This window comes from Alligator mississippiensis, chromosome 7 (genome assembly GCF_030867095.1).
Source record: "Alligator mississippiensis isolate rAllMis1 chromosome 7, rAllMis1, whole genome shotgun sequence".
Lineage (NCBI taxonomy): Eukaryota > Metazoa > Chordata > Crocodylia > Alligatoridae > Alligator > Alligator mississippiensis.
This window is the reverse complement of record NC_081830.1, coordinates 37,859,707-37,879,869: the sequence shown is the minus strand read 5'-3', so window position 1 is coordinate 37,879,869 and position 20,163 is coordinate 37,859,707. Positions and strand designations below refer to the sequence as shown.

General features: G+C 48.7%; 1 protein-coding gene across 10 annotated transcripts in view; it reads right to left on the bottom strand.

Annotated features, from left to right (window-relative positions):
• Positions 1–2,772: 2,772 nt before the first annotated feature.
• LOC102573998 (ubiquitin carboxyl-terminal hydrolase 47) overlaps positions 2,773–20,163 on the bottom strand; it is a 35,866-nt gene continuing 18,475 nt past the window's right edge. For 9 of the 10 annotated variants that reach the window (XM_019486050.2, XM_019486051.2, XM_019486054.2 and 6 more), the window contains 9 exons: positions 18,541–18,659; positions 17,437–17,516; positions 14,240–14,371; positions 12,591–12,686; positions 11,081–11,221; positions 10,542–10,667; positions 9,588–9,625; positions 6,078–6,139; positions 4,222–5,307 (listed from right to left, as the gene is read on the bottom strand). In XM_019486050.2, coding sequence (XP_019341595.1) covers positions 4,979–5,307; positions 6,078–6,139; positions 9,588–9,625; positions 10,542–10,667; positions 11,081–11,221; positions 12,591–12,686; positions 14,240–14,371; positions 17,437–17,516; positions 18,541–18,659 — 1,123 coding nt within the window. In that variant the 3' untranslated portion in view covers positions 4,222–4,978. Of the gene's footprint in view, positions 5,308–6,077; positions 6,140–9,587; positions 9,626–10,541; positions 10,668–11,080; positions 11,222–12,590; positions 12,687–14,239; positions 14,372–17,436; positions 17,517–18,540; positions 18,660–20,163 lie in introns of all 10 variants that reach the window. The other variant, XM_014598645.3, reaches the window with a different exon arrangement.

The window sequence follows — 20,163 nt, the reverse complement described above, 5'->3', positions numbered from 1 at the left end:
CCCAGCTCCCCCTCCCTCACGGGTGGCATGGCTGAAGCAGAGCCCATTGGGGGGGGGGGGGGGCAGAGGTGAATGCAAGCTACCCACTGCAGACTCGGGGCTCCCCACCCTGCTGCCCTCCCCCCGGGCCTCCGCAACCCAGCAGGCAGAACCCGGTGCAGCAGGGTAGAGCAGTGCAGAAAGGCTCAGTGCTACAGTTGGGAGCCCCATGCTGCCATGGCATGGCGCTCCCTGCCCACCTGGCATTAGCATAGGGCACATCTCCACATCACCAACCCCGCTGCTGCCAGGCGGGCAGGAGGCACTTCGCCATGGCGGTGCAGGGCTCCTAGGGGCGGCACCAAGCTTCCCTGCCCTGCTGTGCCCTGGCATGCCAGATCCTGCCTGCTGGGCTGCAGAGGCCCCAGGAGGGGGGCAGGAGGGTGGGAAGCCTCCAGCATGCAGCTGCCAGCCTGACTCTGCCCCATGCACAAATTTGGTGGGTATGTGCCCCCATACACCCTTGGGATTGCACACAGTGGCAGGAAACCATTCCCCCCCACACCCCTCAGACGAGCCACACACAGATCCATCCTGCTTCCCGCTCAGGCCCTGTGGCCGCACATTCCTGCCTCAGCCCTGGGCCCCAAACACTGCCCCAGCTGGGCAGCGACCCCAGTACCAGCCCTGCCCAACTCTCTCCTTCACTATGGGGGCCTCAATTCCCCCTCCCCCTAACTTACCTGCGGGAGCTGCTCACCTCACTGCCTGGTTGCCACATGCCCGCGTGCATGTACACATTCACATGGTGCCCCCTGCCCAATTGCCCTCCTCCTGCTCCCCCCAGCCCTTTGTAGGCTGGAATTCTGCCAGCCTGCAAGGGGAAACCCATTATTTCCTGTATTTTTCTCCTTGAAATGAGAAAATCCATGTTTTACCGCATTTTTCCGTGGTGAATGGAAAGCCTGGATCCCTGCTTACGAACACATTCCATTGATGCTATTATCCTTATTTGCCACTAGATGGCAATTTCTATGTGTAACATACACATCTTTACACACATACTGAGTTTCATGTAAAACCTCACAGCACTCCTTTGACCTGGAGGCAGTTCTGCTGGGAGCAGGGAGTCCTCTGAGCAGACTCTGCCTCTTTCTTGCTGCAGATGAATGCATTAGAGGAGTGCTTTGTGTGGGTCTCTAGCAGTACTTTAGCCATTAATTTTAGGCCACTGACTTTTTGAAACACATTCAACCTCCAGGCTGAGCACAAGGGACCCTACTCTCACATTTGCAAGTATGAGATTCAGCAGATTCTTAAAAGTATTTTATTACAATAAAGGCAGAGAAACATGTAGTATTGTGACCCCCCAGGAGTTCAAAAATCACATTTCAGACCCCAAAACACCATGAGAAGAGCCAAGAAAAATTTAGATTGTATTCCCCAGTCCATCATTTGACTTTTGACCTCCCCCTGCCCTGCTCCGCCCTACTTTGGAAGTGGGGAGGGTGTTAATTACTGTTACCACTTACCAGATGCAACAGTGGCAAAATCTGGATGAGTTCCCCACCATTATTCCTCCCCCCGCCCTCCCTCCCGACCTGCCATCAGTGGACCTCACAGCTGGATACTCTGATGTCTTAAGCCACTAGAATAAGGACATGGCCTAGGCATTATTGCTATTTCAGGGTCTCTAGGCTCATTTCTAGACTACAGATCTTTCTGTAGTCAGAACCCTGCAGAGTGGAGACCCACATCTGCCTCACTGTCCCCAGGGCCCAGGTACATCTCCTCAGACACCTCTCAGAAGCCTGCCCTTTCCCAGAGCACACTACAGCTGCAAGCCACCTGGATCATCATTTAACTTTTTAGGATGCCAGTGATAAATGGAAGTAGCCATGCATGCACTGGGGGGCACAAAGTGGCCAATCACATTGTGCTTGAATATAAATCACAAAGAGATATAGCTCTCTATTCCCTTAGGCATTCTTGGGACCCCACATGGTTCAGGATGCTTAATCAGACTCATGGGGCTGGCAACTGTTAGGTCACTTCCCCCAAAAAGGAATTTCTTCTGATTTCTTCATCAGAGCTCCAGGACTTTCTTTTTTGTCCACACTGACTGGGGCTTCTGGCTTGGTGTTGGAGGTTGGGAGAAGTTTCTCTCTTGCCTCATATATTCCTCCTGACCTTTGCCCAAAGCAGGCACAGTGCTGGCTTCTCCCTTGACTTGCGCCTCCTTCACTTACTGGCTGTGACAGAGCGTAAGTTGTGCTCTGTTACTCACAGGGGCATGGGCAAACAGCAGAGCAGCCTGCAGGTGGCTGCACTCCCAATCAGGCATAACTGCCTAATTGGCAACAGGGCCTAGCACAGGGCTCTGAGCAGTGGAGCCAGCAGTTTGCTGCTAGCAGCCAAAGGGAGAACATCACCCGGCTTGAGTTGCTGTTCACATAACCTTTTGAAGGTGCAGTGCAGGAACTATGGGGATGGCAGGTGGTTCCTGGTCCTGGAGCATGACTTAAAACTACACTCTGCTGGGGCTGGATGGTGTGCTAGGGCTGCCAGTGGCAGGCAGTCCCCAGGAAATGCCACACCTTTGCCTCCTCAGTGCAGGCTAAGTATGGGGCACCAGAAAGCCTCAGCCCTCGCTGCCTTACGGGTTACCCCATGAAAGGTGTCAGAGAAATTATGCGCTTAAGCTCCCAACCTGGTAAGGGAACACCTGTGAATACTCCTGACCCTAACAGGGCTTGTTTCCCAGCTGAGACTCAAATAAGCAGGAGACGAGGGTGTGGTCTTCCCAGTTTATTCAGCCGAAGGTCCCCTGACCTTAGAAAGGCAGAGGGGCCCCGGTTGCAGTCTCACACATGTATTTATATTCCCTGGTTACATGAGATTTTCGCAAGCGCAAAGCTTTAGCGGAAGATTATTAGTACTGCATAACTCTTCTTTAACCTGCAGCGTAAACTCCAATCACAATATAATTTTAAACAATTTTACCAAATAAGGCACAGGTCTGCTGCCAAGCCTGCCTACCATGCCTAGTCACTATGGGGAAAGTTGTGGGCACCTGAAGGTGCAGGCTGTGCTTCCTGTGTTGCTAGAGAAGGAAACCTCTTTCACAATTTCTAACAAGGGTAAAGGCTAGGGGAGCACACCCCGAAGACAAAGCAAGGGCCCAGGTTAACTGTGCAGAGCCTGAGGTGGGGTCCAGGTCATGAAGGGGCCCAAGACAGCCCAGGTCCACAGTGAGGCCTGAGACACATACAGAGAACCGGTGTGAGGCTCCAGGGCATTGGGATTCTAAGCCCCAAGAAGGAGCTGGGTGTGAGGCCCAGTGTTGGGCAAGGGGATTAAGGCCCCAGTGTGGGGGCACGAGGGGACCGAAAGGGTCCAAAGCTAGTCAGGGAGCCCAAGGAAAAGGGAGGGGCTGGGAGTCCTGAGCAAGTGAAATTGAGAGCCCAAGTGAGGCACTGGAGTGCAAGTCCCAACGTGAGGACACTGGATTATAGGCTAGGTGTTAGGCCACATAAAATTTAGGCCATGGATGCCATTTGCACGCATGGGACACAGTATAAAGAGAGGTTCAGAGCCATGTATGCGCCATCAGCATCAGGGCAAGTAAATGGGCAGCCTCCCATCTTATTAACAACTTTACATTGGTTTCATCAAAGTCATGGCAGGTGGGCAGTTAGCCCTGACACAAGTGGGTCACTTGACCGGCCTTGGGACACCCACTTGTTACACAGGGGTACCACGAAAGCATTCGTAGAGGACCAGGATGTGACTTCAGCATTGTGAACGTCACATATCTCCATCTTATTGATGATAGGAGCCCACAAATTCAGTCCACACTGAGCCCACAAATTCAGTCCCCTCTGCCCTGCCATGATCTCTTGTTAGAGCAGATGGTTCATTTGACGTAGAATTGTATGAGAGATCTTCTTTATAGGGCTCATTACTGCCCAAGTTCTCCTCACACGTTGGGAGGATGATGTTCTCCTGTGTACGTTACATTTGGAAGTTATACAACCACCAAACCAGAGTTATAATGGCCAAAGAAACTAAAGCTTTTACAAACAACATGTAGAGACACATTCAAGTTACCCCCAAGTCTGTCACAGCTTCTGAGAGACCAGATGCCCAGTGTCTATTCCTACATACCAATTCAGATTGCTGCTTGTCGTGTCTTTCCATTTCCTTTGGTCTTCCAGTTTCGATGGCATCTTCTTCTCCCCTCCAGGTGACCTTTCATCCTGCTGCTTCTCAAACTCATAATCTTGCTCCTCTGCACCTCTCCCCTCTGTGGATGCAGCCTCTGGCTGAGTGGTTGCTGTTGGATACTTGTCAAATTAGCATCAATGCACCCAGCTGCTGGGTCCCTGGGTATACTAATCCTCTACTATCTGAGCAGGGCTTAAGTGCTGCCCTTCTCTTGGGAGGTTCTAGGCTCAGACTTGGGGTACAGGACCTCCTGGGTAGTTCCCCTCCCTGAGAGCTGGAACACAGGACAACTGCCTGTCCCCAGAGCCCAGGTCCATCTCCTCAGTCACACAACACAGCAGAAGCATGCTCTTTCCCAGAACCCAACAAAGTTGTTAGCTGCCTGGTTCACACTGTTCCAACAGGTTCATCACTTCTCACAGATTCACCCATAGCACAGCTCTCCCAATTCTTTGCACCAGTTCACCCAGCTTTATCAGTACCTGGTGCTTTGGCAACCACTGCTGCAACTCTCCCCGCTGCCTGACAGGAAGAAGTTCCGGGTTTTCCCATACTTTTAATTAATTGTACCCACCTCACACCTCCACCTCACTGAGTCCTTCAGTCCAGTGCTTACTATGCACCCCTCCAGCCTTCACTCCTTTCCACCCCCCTTCTCAGCTCCAACTCTACTTCTCCCCCCATAGCCCAAGGTGGGGACAAATGTAGTGAGAACACCTTTTTCTCTCTTTCCCAACCCGATCAAGGACTCAGCTTCAACAGATTTTTTAGTTTAGTCTTCTCTTGCCTGGTCTGGACATGAGATAGAACAGGAAAGACGACGACCCCAAACCAGATGGACCTGTTGTGCACAGCAGGCAGTGGAGCCAGCCAGAGCTGCTGGGCTATATCCACTTCCACATCTCTTCCAGGACAACAGCCTCACTGCTCCCTCTTCCCACAGCCCTCCCACAACCTGAAGACTTCTTGAGGCTGCTGACTGTAGAAACTGGGAGCTGAATTCTGTCTGGCTTCTGGCTGGATGATGTTCTTCCTGGAGGCAGGGATGTGGGACAGGCAACCAGCTGGAAAGGACTCTTCTCCACAGCTCCCCAGTTAAGACTGAAATTTATGAGGGCTTAAATTCGTGTCAAACCCTGACTCTGAACACACATAAAATTGAGTGAGGAAACTGCAAAGTTGGCAGCATGGCCTGGCCTGATCAAGCCATGCAAGTATAAAGTCCACCTGGGTTGTGTGAGAGGGACAAAGGACAAGTGAGAGGGTGGGAAGGTTCATGTTGTAATCATAAAATATCAGAGTTGGAAGGGACCTCAGGAGGTCATCTAATCCAACCTCCTGCTCCAAGCAGGACTATCCCCAACTAGATCATCCCAGCCAAGTCTTTGTCTAGCCGGGTCTCAAAAACCTTTTGTAGATTGTCCCTCATTTTAGGGGGAATATCATTCAGAGCTGCAGAGGGACAATCTGAAGTGCTTCAGAGGAAAATTAAAGTTCTCTCACCTCTCCAATCCATCAAGTCAGCAGAGTGCACAAAGGCTTTCTACTTGCTACATTTAGAGTTAGGAAACCTACAGAACTCAGTAGCAGAAAGAGATGCTTCTGCAGCAAAGGGACTAGCAGGAAAAGGGGAAGGAGGAAAGTGGCAGGGTCCAAATACTTCCCAGAGTGACACTTTCTACTAACCCAGTTATGAAAAAAAAAGTATTTATAGAACAGGCTCCTCACTGCCCCTCTTCCCCATAGCAAGCTGCAGTAGCTCACCAGCCAATATAGTGATGGGACACAATTCTCCCAGTACATGGGCCAGGGGATCTGGTGTCATAACATCCTTCTCGGCAGCAAATTGTAAATAACTGCACACCACTTACTTGACCCAGCACTGGGATCCACCCGGCGTCGGTACATTAACAGATACACGGTGGTACTCACGCTGAAACACAAGAATGGCCTATGAATACCTAGGCCAATGGGCAATCACATCTTTTGCCCCACACATACCCCAGGGTGCTTTGCCAGTTAATACAATTTTATAATCTAATACAAGAGACTGTCACACCACTGGAATGACCCACCTTAACTTTGCAATGGCCTGATTCTGGAGTGATTTATTTTTGTCTTCACACACGACAAGAGTATTACAATCATATCAATCTACAGTTACAACAGGGTCTGTTCACTGGGCTAGACTCCAAGAGAGCTTGCAACAAGCCACTGAAGACTTTTGGATGGTTACATGTTCAAATGCTGGGGCAAGGCCTAAAAATCTGAGAGTCAGAGTCCTGCCAAGTAGTAGAGGCTGGAACCTGGTTTAAACCTGAGAACATGAATGTCACATGCCCCCAGCGGCTCAGGGGGCATGGTGGCAGCAGGAGCATGGTCGCAGTGGCGGGAGCCTGGTGGGGATAAGTGGGGAGCTCTCGCAGACACCACCAGTACTGTCAGTGGGGGGGGGGGGGGAAGCGCTGAAAAGGGGGTGGTGACCACCCGCAGATGCTGCCAGCAGCATCAGCAGTGGCCAGCGGGGGTCACTGACTGCCTGTAGATGCCACTGACATCAGTGGCTGGGGTGGTGAGCAGTGACTGCCCACAGGGGGTCACCGCCATGCTCAGGGGGTGCACGTGCACCTGTGTGCACCCCCTACATGTCGCCCCTGCCTGAGAACAAATTGACAAGAACCCAAACCTCAGAAGACATTTCTCTGAACAGAAATCCCCACCCCTTAAACTTCGGCGGATCATCTGAAGGTACAACTGTGAGCAGGTCTGTACCTTTGAGCTGACCAGGAAACAGAAAACTTGGGTCACTGGAAAGCAGCAGGGATTAATCTTTGACATGATGGTTTTATTTTGCAAATCTTTTCTAATTCCCTATCTTTATTTTTCACTCCAAAATTACCAGAATTGAACCTTCACAACCTCAGATGGTACAGTCCCTCAGATAAGTTTACCAGTGTAACTTAGCTGCTCACATCTTCTGTTCTCCAATTTTCAAGTGATGCCTCCTCATGCAACTAGGGGAGAAAGTTATTCTGCCCCTAGATTGAGACTGCACTTCCAGTACAGCCTTTTTTTATCCTGGCATCTAATGAACCAGAGACTTTGCCTGCCCAAAGAAAAACTCCCTGGCTAGGGACAAAAGTTACACATAAACTGGTTTAAGTGATCAGAAACTCGTTTAAACTTGTAACAGAACAGAAGCTCAGTGCACATAAACCAGTTTCAAAATGGCTGAAACCAGTTTGAGATAAACCTAGTTGAATGTAATATCAGACTTAACTGATTAAGGCCAAACTGGTTTATGGAACTTCTGTCCCAGACCCCTTCCTTCCTGGTTTAAGTTAAAGTCCCCCAGCATCCCAGCATGCTTTGCAGCCCTGTGTCTGCCTGGCCAGGGTGCAGCAGATGCTGTCAGGGTTCGTCTGTATGTCCTGTTCCTGCCCGCCCCCAGTGTTCTAGTGGCAGGGTGGGGCATGGGCAGATGCTGGCCAGCATGGCCCCCAAAGGTGAAGGGGGCAGGGAGGGAGTTTATTCCCCACTCCCTCCCCTCTCCCACGGAGGGACCATAACTGGGATCTGCCAGCCCCAGCTAACACCTCCGCTGCTCGCCCCCACACAAGCTGAGTGCATCCTGACAGGAGCTGCTGTGCTCTGGCCAGGCAGACCATGGCTGCGGTCCCTAGATGGGAAAGGGGAGGGGAGAATACACCCCCCCGTTGCCCCCTTTGCCTCAGGGGGCCATGCCAACCAGTGTCTGGCCACACCCCCGCCCCTGTCCCTGTGGCTGGAGTGGCAAAGAGGGAGGGGGACCCTGACAGGGCCAGCAGCCTGACAGTGTCCTGGGCAGTGCAAGCCTCTTCCCGGTGAGGGGCTGCCCTGCAGGTGGGAGCCGGGTGGGCAGAACTGCTGTAGTCTGCATGGGGAGAGCAGTGGCACCAGTGGGGCTTGGTGAGGTGGCTATGAGGGGCTACATGGCAGCAGCAATAAGGTGGGGGGCAGGCTGGAGAGGTATGGCCACCCAAAATTTGCCTTGGACCCTGTAGCCACCCCTCCCAGTGCTGCCTCCACCACTGCTCGCCCTGTGCAGGCTGCAGCAGCTCTGCCCACCCCACTCCCACCCGCAGCACAGTGCCCTCAACCAGGAAGAGGCTTGCACTCTACTGCCCCTGTCAGGGTCCCCCCCAACTCCCACAGATGCTGGCCAGCATGGCCCTGCCATCCACCCACCTCACTCAGGGCCGAGGCTGAGCTGGGCCAGTCTGGGGACACTGTTGAGGGTGGGTATGGAGGGGCCGGGCCAGGCCAGGCCAGGCCATGGGGGCAAGGCCCTTCCCAGCTGGCTGTGAGCCTGGCCATACCTCCTCCCCCTCCCCTAGAGCCTGGCAGGGTATGCTTTCCCGCTCCTCCTCCAGGCACACCCTGGCTGGGGTCCCTGCAGGCCAGGGTAGGGGTTTAGATCCCTCCCCAGTCATAATCAGGTCTGCTGGGACCTGGCCATCCCCCCTTCCCCCAGCCCACCTGAGCTTCCCTCCAGCCTTCTGGCCAGTGGAGAAGGGAAAGGAGGGCTCACTCTAGCACCCCCCCCCCCCCCCCCCCGGTCTGGACTCCTGCCGTATTCATTCTTTCCAAGCCAAGTAAGATTTGGCCTGTCAAAGGCACTCACCTAACACTTGGTTCTGACTGTTTAGACAGTGCCCCAAATCCTTGGATACACAAGCACATCCAGATCTTTTGAGACCCTCAAATGCTTTGACATTTAGATCGAGGAAGTATCTATTAGAATCAAACCTCTGAAACTGAAAATGGAGTTACACCTGCCTGGAAAAAACCTTCCCAAGAAGAGCAGCCTCTGATGTACTTCTGCAGTGAGTAGGGTAGAAGAGGGAATGCTGGGCAGACAAGACAATCTTTTGCAAAGTCCTCCTCAAGCCAAGCAGCTCAGAGGCCAGGTACACTGACCTGAAGGCAATGTTTTCACATCACACAAGGCACATCTCTTGGAACCAAACCTCCTAGCTCACAGTCAATGCCAAGGAAATGGGGGTTGGATCTATGCCACCCAGAAGTTACATACCAGAGCCACCTTTCCTTACTGTACTGACAGATGCCTAAAACAAAAATCTAGTACTCCATCCTCAACTGATACACTAGTCACTGAGGGACAGTCCTGCAGCTCCTTACATACACTGTCAGGGCTGTTGGGGGAACCGCTTTCTAGATAGGCCCTGACTCATGCTGGGAGCACAAATGGCTCAAAACTAACATCTGAAGAGAATAAAGTTTCAGGGGACTGCATTGATCCACTCCAACGGGACCCAAGAATGATACAAACGTACAACCTAGAACAAGGAAAAGCCCATCAGAATGGGAATTGAAATTACCAGTTCGTGCCATCTGAAGAGATCTCTTCTTTTTGCATCTGCAAAAAGAGAACAAAAAAGATGATTTCCCAAGGCAGGGTGCAAGGCATTTAATTACCAGGAACCAGAGGTTAAACTAGCCAGTACCGAGTCCTGGGCAGTCCCCTACCTGCCTCTTCCCCTGCACCCTGAGCCTTCCCTAAAGTGGCTTTAGTTTTGGTGAAAGCAGTGTGGAGGGCAGAGAAGCAAACATAACATGCACTGCAAGCAACCAAAAGACAACCAGGTTTTACCCACAAAAAACGAGGGGACACATTAACATTTGTTTCCTCCTTTTTTTAGCACCCAAAGGTTCTTATCATTGTTCCAGGTCCTGTACAAACAACACAAAGTGATAGGGCCTTTGCTCAGTGCTGCAGATAATCTTATTTAAAACAAGATGCAGCAAGTGAGTGTTAACCAGGACAGAAAGGGCAGAGAGTAAAAGGTAACAAAGCAACAGAGTCCATATACCTAATGTAACCACGGGTTGGGATTTGCCAGAGGGTTTGCTCCTCAGGGCAACAGGGGGTGTGATGGAGTTTTCTAGTCTAAATTCTGGTCTAAGCTGGTCTCTGAATTCCACCTGCATCAACACATTACTAGAGACTCATGAGCTCTATCTGCTCTGCATTTACACAATGCTGAGGAAGGCATTTGCCTCCTAGCTACACATAAGCACACCTTTTGATAAATCTCTGCAGCTGCTGGTAGCCATAGCTAAGAGATCCAGGGCTGCAAGACATCAACCAGAGACTGTCCAACTAGATGTTGGTCTGTGTAAAATTATTTTTTGAGGTTGCCCAGGTGAAATTGCCCTCTGCAATTCCTGCCAACTTCACCAGAGACAAGGCTACTTCCACAGTGACCCTTTGGAGCGTCCTCCAAACACACCCCAAGAAGTAACACATTTCATGTAAACCCAGGGTCCATTACCTCGCGCACTCTGCTGTCATTGAATTCATACCAGCTATCATTTCCAAAGGGCTTTATTTCAGCCAGGTAATGGCCTCCCTGAATTCCTCCAGAATGGTGACACATGGCATAGAGATCATAGTGTACCTAGGAAGAAATCATGTTAAGGTTCATATTAGCCATCTATTTAGCACTGCAAAGACTCTCAGACAGGACAGAAGGTATCACAGGATGGCACCTTACAGACTCTCAGTCACAGAGGCAAAAGCTTTTGTAGTTGACAGCCTATTTGGTCACATCTTCAGGTCAGGTATACAGGGTTAACTTCAAGGATATTTGGGCTGGCAGCATTTCCCTCCCTGACTCATGCTGTCATGGAATATCCAACCTCACAGCCAGGCTCAGCCCAGCAGGTTCAAGGGTTCAACACAAGAGTATTGTGCAGTGGTAGACTGGTCTGTATGAGACCAGGATAACTGAGTGGTTTTTATCTTTAGCTCTATTAGGTAAAACAGAAAATGGACTCCCTGGTGAATCCAGCAGAAAGTCCATGTACTTACAGGGTGGTCTTCCTTGTCCACATCGAGTGAGAGTGGCACAGACACAACACAACTCAGCTTTCTAAACCCGGTAAAAGAATCAAACTGATATCTCTTCAAGTGCAGAACCAGAATCTGAGGTAGACTTTCAAAGCAGTATTTCTGAAAGACAAGACAAGCCCCACATTTCATACCATGTGTTCATCGCCTCCACTCTAAAAATGCCCTTTTGTAGGTAGGGGTGTAGGTTGTAGCAGTGTTGGTCTAAGGACATAGGCAGACAAGGTTCCTTGGGTGAATCTGATATCTTTTATTAGACCAACCCAAATGGTTGGAGAATAGTTATTAAGCAAGCTTTCGGGTTCAAAAACCCTTCGTCAGGCTAAGGAAGCTGCAGCAGTTGCTGTGTGCTCTTCCTGGATGGAATGAAAAGTAAAGAAGCCAGCGGCTGGGCTGGGCTGCATACAAGACAGGTAGTCAGTGAAAATGTAGATTGAGGAGTCAATGGGTGAGAGAGGCCGGGGGGGGGGGGGGGGGGGATGAAAGTGGAGATACCTGGGGAGTCAGATGTCAGGCAGGTTATAATGTGTCATAAATCCAATGTCCCTATTTAGTCCATGATTTTTAGTATCCAGGAGGTTGATGAAATGGAGCTCATAGGCTCGTCTCTGGGAAGTGTTTTGTAAGTTTCCTTTGAGGATCAGGACTGAGAGATTGGGGAGAGAGTGGTTTTCTTGTGAGAAATGTGCCCCCACAGGTAATTGAGTATTTCTGTCTTTGATAGATTTCCCGTGCGCATTTTCTGGTGTGCATTTGTTGTTTGGTCTCTCCTACATATTTTCCATTGGGGCATTTGGTGCATTGGATGAGATGTATTACATTTCTGGAGGTGCAGCTGTAAGATCCAGGTATGCTGATGGCTCTGTTGTGGGGTGTAGTAATAGTGGGGGTGGTGGAGATGTGTTGGCAGGTTTTGCATTTCTTGTCATGGCACTTTCTGGATCTTTTTGGTGTGTTCTGGGCTTGAGGAAGTTTGCTTCTGGTGATGAGGTTGGAGAGGTTTGGTGCTTGTTTGAAGCAACCTCCTGAATACTAAAAATCATGGACTAAATATAGGGGTGTAGGTTGTAGCCGTGTTGGTCTAAGGACATAGGCAAACAAGGTTCCTTGGGTGAATCTGATATCTTTTATTAGACCAACCCAAATAGTTGGAGAATAGTTATTAAGCAAGCTTTCGGGTTCAAAAACCCTTTTCATTCCATCCAGGAAGAGCACAGACCAACTGCTGAAACTTTCTTAGCCTGACGAAGGGTTTTTGAACCCGAAAGCTTGCTTAATAACTATTTCCAACTATTTGGGTTGGTCTAATAAAAGATATCAGATTCACCCAAGGAACCTTGTCTGCCTTTTGTAGGTACACAAGTAAAAAACAAAGAAAACATGTTCCTCTCTTTGTACATGTATCATTCAAGATTTAGCACATCTGGTCAGTGCTGTGCCTGGTACAACTATCTGAACAACCTATGCTTACCGAGGTGGCATCTTGTTTACATCCACAGTTTTCGCAATATAGCTGGTCATCTCCTGTAAAGGTGCTTTCTTGCTGCATCTCATCCAAAGTGGTGGTCTAGACACAGGCAGAAGTGACAACATTATGTAGCACTAGTTTAACTGAAGGACATAGTAAGTAACTGCATGCTGCCTTCCAACAGTACAGTCTTAAGGTAAGTAGTCCAAAACGCTGACTTTTCCGTCATGTGAAGTATATCTACTTTGATACCAAAGGAGCTTCTCCACACAAAACAACTTTAAGCTCATATGTAAGTCTTTTTCTTGACAAAGTTTACTCAATAAGTTTGCTTTGTGTACTCAGAGCTCAGCACCTGATTAACTCGCTTTGACTACAAGGGGACCTAAGCTTACGTCTTCCCTATATAGACTGTATCTATCCCAAAGGACCAGAAGCTGCAACTGGAAAAACAATGCACTCCCCTGTGCCAAGAAGACCTCTTCTAGACAGGTTATGCAATAGTTTTGTTTCAATTACGGTATCAACTTCCTTTGAAAGCATTTTAGCTCTTCAAAATAAGAGAGCAGATTTTCATAACACCTGTTTAAGAAAATACCTCACAGATGCTTAAGGAGCTCAAGGGAACTGTACAGTTTTGCTTCAACCCTAGAAAAATTAGTAGGCATGTTTAAGCATGTCTTCAAGTCAATGGAACAGCTTACATGAACAAAGCTCAGCAGGTCTCAAGTCTTTGCTGGAGCAGAGGCTGTACCCCTTACCCTATGCACAGCAGTGGACAGGGGTTGAAAAAGCTTCTGAGTAGGACTGATGTTGTTCAATGAACAAACTGCCAGATCACTCAAAGTTATGGCACAGCCAGGTTCACAGAGCCTGCAGGATTCATCTTGCAGTGAAGCATCCTAGCTGTATTAGTAAGTCAGGGCTTGGAAACACTCTATGTTTATTTCATTTTAAAGAAGACACGTGTTTTAAAGATCTACACTAGTGTAAGAGCCTTCAATCTGGTGCAGTAAAGTTACTCTGGATTTCTGCCACCTAATGTCAAGGTGCCTTCTCTAAGAAACTGGGCACCAGTCTACTCTGGATCCCAATGGGCTCAGTAACATGTACAATTAATGTGACTGAAAAAACTCCACTGCAATTTAAGCCGGAGTAAACTAATCCCAGCATCACCATCTACATGTGCTTTTAAGAACAGTAATTTACTCCACCACAGTATACAAAGTAAATTAATCTACTGCACCTTAACTGTGGTGCATGTATAGATGGTGACACTTTACTGTGTGTGTACTGTAAAACTCACACGTAGATGTAATTTATAGCAGGGTACAAAATGAATAGAAATTACACATGCTGGCATAGCTGTTTCCTGTGTCTGGGCCCTCAAGCAACTCCTTAATACCTTCAATAAATACATGTGAAATACAGTTTGAGCAATTAATGTAGCAACTAATATCCACTGGATTCCTCAATAGGTCTGAAAGACCAAAAATGAACCCATGGCACTAGGTACGTTCTAAGATAAACTCCCTTCTGCCTATAATGAACAGTCTCTCCACAGCTTCCAACCAAAAGTCCAACTGCACCCAACAGCTCTGCATTTGCCTCAGACCCACCATTCCTAACAAATGTAGGGATATTTTCCTTACCACAGAGTAAATGGAGTGATTAGAAGTCAACTTTTGAAAAGAGAGGGAAAGACTCAGGACAGGATTCTCCACTTTTGTCTGGAGTCTGCATTCACAACAAGTGATGGTATGGACCTGTTTCACCTCGTATAGCTACGAAAAGATAGAGACAATGATAAACATTTACATCAATCCAGAGTGTTAAAACTACAGGGAAAGTGCAAACATATCTTAGCTGGAGGAATGGAAGACATGCGTCGTGTGCCTTCCCAGTCTCACTCAACATTGTTTCTAATGTCTACTACCTGTCAGAGCAAAGCAAGCTTAAAATTGCTATCACTGAAAAATAATACAAAACTAAATCTTAAGAAAATACACTATAACCCTATATTAAAGGAAAGGGAAGTGGACAAAAATTAATTAAGGTTTCCTGTTCAACTTTACTTCGATCCCATATACATTTGCATGACAACACAATCTGCCTACCCAATCACATCCAATATTTACCATGGGGCCTTTGTCTTACACAGTGCACAGGGTCGTTATTAATATAAGCTTAAGATACACTTGGCCTTTGAGTGAGTGTATAAACAGAATGTCTAAAGCTCCTCTTAAAGTTCCCCCTGAGGTGTAGGCACACATACATTTGGAGGCCTTTGAAAAGGGGAATGGGACAGCAATTGGTACGTTCTATTTGTTGTATGGAAAATGGCTGAAAAAAATTCAAAGCTATCAAAACCTTCCTGGCATTAACATTCCTGCATCCAAGGTTATAGCTGGAGCTGTATTGCTACCATTGACTTGGCTTCCCTCATTCACACATAACAATTAGAATGGTTGCTGTCACTTACCCCTGACACTAAGCAGCGGATTTCCTTGCTATGCCTCTGGCTTGCCTCAAACTCTTAAACCTGACCTCCATGCTCTGAACCTCTGGCTTGGACCCTCCAGCCTGTTCCTCCTTCTTCCTGTTTTTGTCTTGGACTTCCTGGCCTGAATCAACTGCATGCCCTCACTGTGACCTCATCTTGATCCTCAGCTTTGAGCTTAGCTTCCACTCTGGCAAACCCTGAGCTGGAGTGATTCAGTAGGACTGACTGCCTATGTCCTGGTCCACTCTTACATAACCTTTGGAAATGGTCCCATTTGTAAATTGGCACTAGTGGAAATTGGTGGTTACAGCAGCAAGTAGAACTGAGGTTCCCAGAGGGTGGAATGAGCAAAGATGCTTGGAGATGAACCTTTGCCTCTCCACGCACTCCTCTCCCCCCGACAGACCCCTAAGATGGATCCTTTGGTTGGATATGCTGCATGTGTCAGTACACAGGACTTGCTCCATGTATGAATGAGGACTGTGTGGTGAATCATGGGGCTGGAAGGGACTTCAGGAAGTCAGCTAGGTCATATGTAGACAAAATGAGGGCCATGCGTACATGACACTTTAAAGCAGGTTAAATACTTTTGCACCGCTTTAATAGCGTTGGAGTTTGCATGCATCGGAGGCTTATTGCGCAGTAATTCCAGCCACTGTAGCAAATTCAGCAGCCTAATGTGTGTTAAATGACTTGGGGTGCAGCAAACTAAAACTCCTCCAAAGAGTTTTAGTTTGCTGCCCTACAGCCTCGGAGCGTAGCACTGGACTCCGTACAGCTCGGGCTCTGCAGGAAGCCCGTGCAGGCAGCCTGGCAGCAGCCCAGGAAGGTAGGCTCCACCCAAGATCTTTCCCCCCCACCCCCCGCTGGAGCCTGCCTGCCTGAGCTGCGCGGTGGTCCGGTGCTTCCCTCCGCAGCTGCAGTACCCCCCGGGACTGCCCGAGGTGGGTGCCTGTGGGCCGGTGCCACCTGCAGTGGGCGGGGGGCACTGCGGCCACGAAGATTAGTACTAGCCCCCCAACCCCCACAGCCCAGGGACCACTCCACTCGCTGGCAGCTCACCCTCCCCTCCCTGCCACTGGAGAGGCAGGTAAGTTCAGGTGTGTGCACAACACAGGGGGTTTAAAGCAACCTAAACTGAAGTGGGGGTTTTAAAAACCCACTGCTTCAATTTAGGACCTCCGTTTTGTCTACATATGCCCCTAAATTCCAAACTAAATTCCCCTTCTTGTAATTTCAGACAGTTGCTCTTTGGCCTGTCCCCTGTAGACAGAACGGACACTGTATTGTAACAACTCTTATCTATCTGAAGACTCATCAGGTCCTCACCAATCTTCTCTGCTCCATAATAAACAGTCCCAATCTTTCCTTGTATGTCATGTTTTCTAGATGGCTAAATCATTTTGATTCCTCTCCACTGAACTCTTTCCAATTTGTCCACATCTTTCTTGAAGCACAGCATCTAGAACTGGACACAATACTTCAAGCGAGACCTCCTCAACGTAAGTCTCATCTGCTGTTCTCCTCTCATCTATGAAGCCTGTCACCTTCTTTAAAAAGGGAAATTAGATTGGACAAGTGTACCTTGTTCTTGAAAAATCCACATGGGCTGTTCCTGATTGCCTTGTTATTTTCTAGGTCAGGGCTATCCAACTTTGGTGTGGCTAGGAGGCACACGTGCTGTGGGCACATGGGTCACATGCTGCAAGGGCAGCCTGACCCTGCCATACAGGGTGTGCTTGCAGTCCTCCCTAAAATTGTTCACAGCTGGTTACAAAACACATGTTCCTCATTTTCAGGCTGCTCAGCAAGTCAGATTTGCAGAAGCATTGAACTCAAATGCCAAAGCATTTCAAACACAAAGCACCTTTGAAGTGCTGGAAAAATTAGGCCCCCGTTGCCTAAAGTTGGGCACCCGAGATCAGCAGACACTGGATTTTGTCCTTACTGTATTCTTTACACACTATTCTTCATTCCCTTGGCTGGAAGGGGTTCTGGTATTGTCACCTATTCTTCAAGGGTGTTTAGGGAAATATAACGTTTGAGAAATGCTCAGAATGCAGGGTGAGAACAGCAATTAGTAGCATATTCATAACTTTATATTCAGAGCAGATTTTACAAAGGATATATTAAATAAGGACAGAGGCCCGGATTAGAAGTATTGAGGAAGTACCCTTTTGCTGAATAAGGCAGCGATCTGAGGAAGAAAGTATGTGATTGTGGAACTAAAAACTGTGCCTTAAGTTGCACTGGCAGCCCAAATCTAGCATTACATAACTTCTGGGCTTTTTTGCCTGTGATCGTCTGAAAGACCTCCTGTTTAGGTATCCTGAAGAAAAGTGTTACCTGGCGAATACCTTCTTTCTCTTCAATTATTTTATCCATCAGCTGCCTGAAATATTCCTCAATGTCTTGTTGCTGGTTCACTGTACAGATACAAATAGGAATGATCAACAACCAACTGCAGCAGATTGTGGTTCTTGCATGCAGCCTAAGGGTTGCTAGGCCAAGGGAGCAGTTCATTGTCTTATTTTGATTTCTTTGATTTCCCTCATGGGACATAGCCTTTGCATTAGAAGGTGAATGTGGCAATGGTATCTCCAAGGAACAAACACCCAGAGCACACCTGCTAGGAGCCCATCCCAGTGTGAGCAGCCACAGCATAATGTTAGACTTCAGCAGTCTGTCCTCGTTGCTGCTGCACTTACTTCAGAAACCCTAGCAACACACACCAAGAAGCCCCATGGTTCTTTTATGCTACAATGAGCTGAACAGAACAGCTCCATCGTTCTCTCTCTGTGACTTATGGGAGAATGTGCGTGTTCTGTTCAATGCACAGTGGAACTGTGGAAAAGCCCTGAAGGATGAGCAGGCATAGAATGATGTAGCCTGCTTTGTCCCTGTACAAAGGCAGATACCAGCCAATGGAAACTAGAACCTAGGATCTACCACACACCTTCAACCTGGCTGGAAAGCACTGCCAAATATGTGCAACCGGTTTCTCTGTGAAACTGGGAAAGTCATTTAGCAATAACACCCTGGTAGAAGCCCTCAGACAGGTCAAAAGTTAAGCCACACTGAAGACAAAGCAAAAACACAGCTACTCCAGATGTTCAAATACATGGCATGTAAGAAACGTTTAGGGTGAAGGAGGATGAAGAGGAGGAGTTCCCTAAGAAGAGGGCATGGGAAGTCATGAAGCAGAAGAGGGTCAGCAAAGCCTTTTATATGCCTGAGAAATCCTCCTGCATTCATAGATGACTATCAGGGAGGAGAATGATGTGAACACAGAACCAAGAGGGAGCTGGGGAAAAGCTCTGGCACATACTGAGGCTAATGGGGTCTTAGCAAAGCTGAACCTCCATCCCCTAGAAGCTAAGATCAAGTTGCTTATGGAACACCAGCCTGGAAGGATGTCCCAAGGCAGACCTCTCTAGAGAAGCATCCTACCATTGCGAATTCCAAGGCACATAGTAATTCCTGTTGTGGTGGTCATTTGTTTTCCATCCGTCAGCTCTTGAAACAGCTTTTTCAGGCTGTGCAGGATGCCAGGGTCAGTGTTATCACAGCTACAAAACACAACAAAGACACACCATTCATCTGCACCTTTCAGGAAGGGTCTAGACTTTGACTCAATGGGGAATGTTACAAGGATTGCAGGAGAGAGCCTCATGAGCTGCCCAAGTGGACTTGGTTGTGTACTTGCAACCCTGTTCTGCCCTGAAAAACTGCTCATGCAAAAGAAGGCGAGTTTTCCTCTCTCTGCTTCTTTTAGTGACTTAGTCTTAAAGTTAAGTTGAAGGCAGGCTACAGAATTAAGTGCATTCTTGTATTTTCAGGGACTTGAACACAGTGGAGTAGGATCACACTCGGGCACCTAACTTCACTCACATGCCCTATAGGTGGATTAGGATCTGGCCCCTGGGATCTACTGGGGCCTGTGATGGGTCTTGCTGGATGCACTCTGAGGAAGCCCAAAGGCAGTAACAGACCAAATTCCCCTCTCATCTCAAGGTGTGTGTTGAGGGGCATCCCTCTGACCATGGTTAAATGCATCAGTAGACTGGGTAAAAGTGTATAGTGTTGATGGTTCTGGGCCTTGTCTGCTGCCCTATTCAGAGTACAGCCTTATCCGTCCGCAGTTGAAGGCAGTTCTAATTGAACTAGAGTTTTGACCCCAGGTCCCATTTCCAATATAGCCAGCCACAAAACTTGTTGCCATCTCCTGCTCCTTTCTTTACACCCCTAACCCAGTACGCCTCCTATATCCTTGTCCCATCTTCCCCCAAACCTGCAAAGCACTGCTCTGCCCACCACATCCTGATGCTTCAGCTGCACCAAAGGGGGAAGGGTCACACAGCATCAGAATTACGTAGTTATCCACTATACACGTGTGAGAGGCTGACTGTGACAGAGGGCAGACTTGGGGCCCAAGTCTCATGCTGGCCCGCCCTCCTGTCTGTATGGGGCACTCAGCCCAATCTTTCCTGCCACGACTTTGCTGTTCCTGTAAACTGGTGATATAATGCGGGAGGCTGTCTATTCTCAGCTCCAACGCCAGATGGCACTATCTGCAGCTCTGAACTTTCCCTACACTGCAGCCCATGCCTCACAGATGGCATCAAGATTAATATTACTCCCGATCTGAAACCGAAGCAAATTGAGTCCAAAGTTCCACACATACACTCATTCACACCACCTCTCCCCTCACAGGAGGCCTCTTCCACTCCACCCCTCTCTCACTGGGGCCTCTAGCTTACTTCCTATTACTGAGCCACATTCCACTGCCCTGCTTCTCCTTGAGCAACCCCTCTGGGCTATCAGGTTTCGCTACTCCCATACTGGCCCCGCCAAGCAGTCCTTCAGTTCCCACAAATTCTCCTACTCTACGTGGTCCGACCATACGCCAAACCCTGGCCTAATTCTGCCCCAAGCCCCAAACCGGGCAACTCTACAATACGCCCACCCTGGGGTCTCCAATTCATGCTTGCACTCAACTTCTCACAGGGCTGGCCCCTCATGCTGGCCTTCAGGCCTACTCCCATTCAGCCCTACTCAGCACACCCCTGGGAC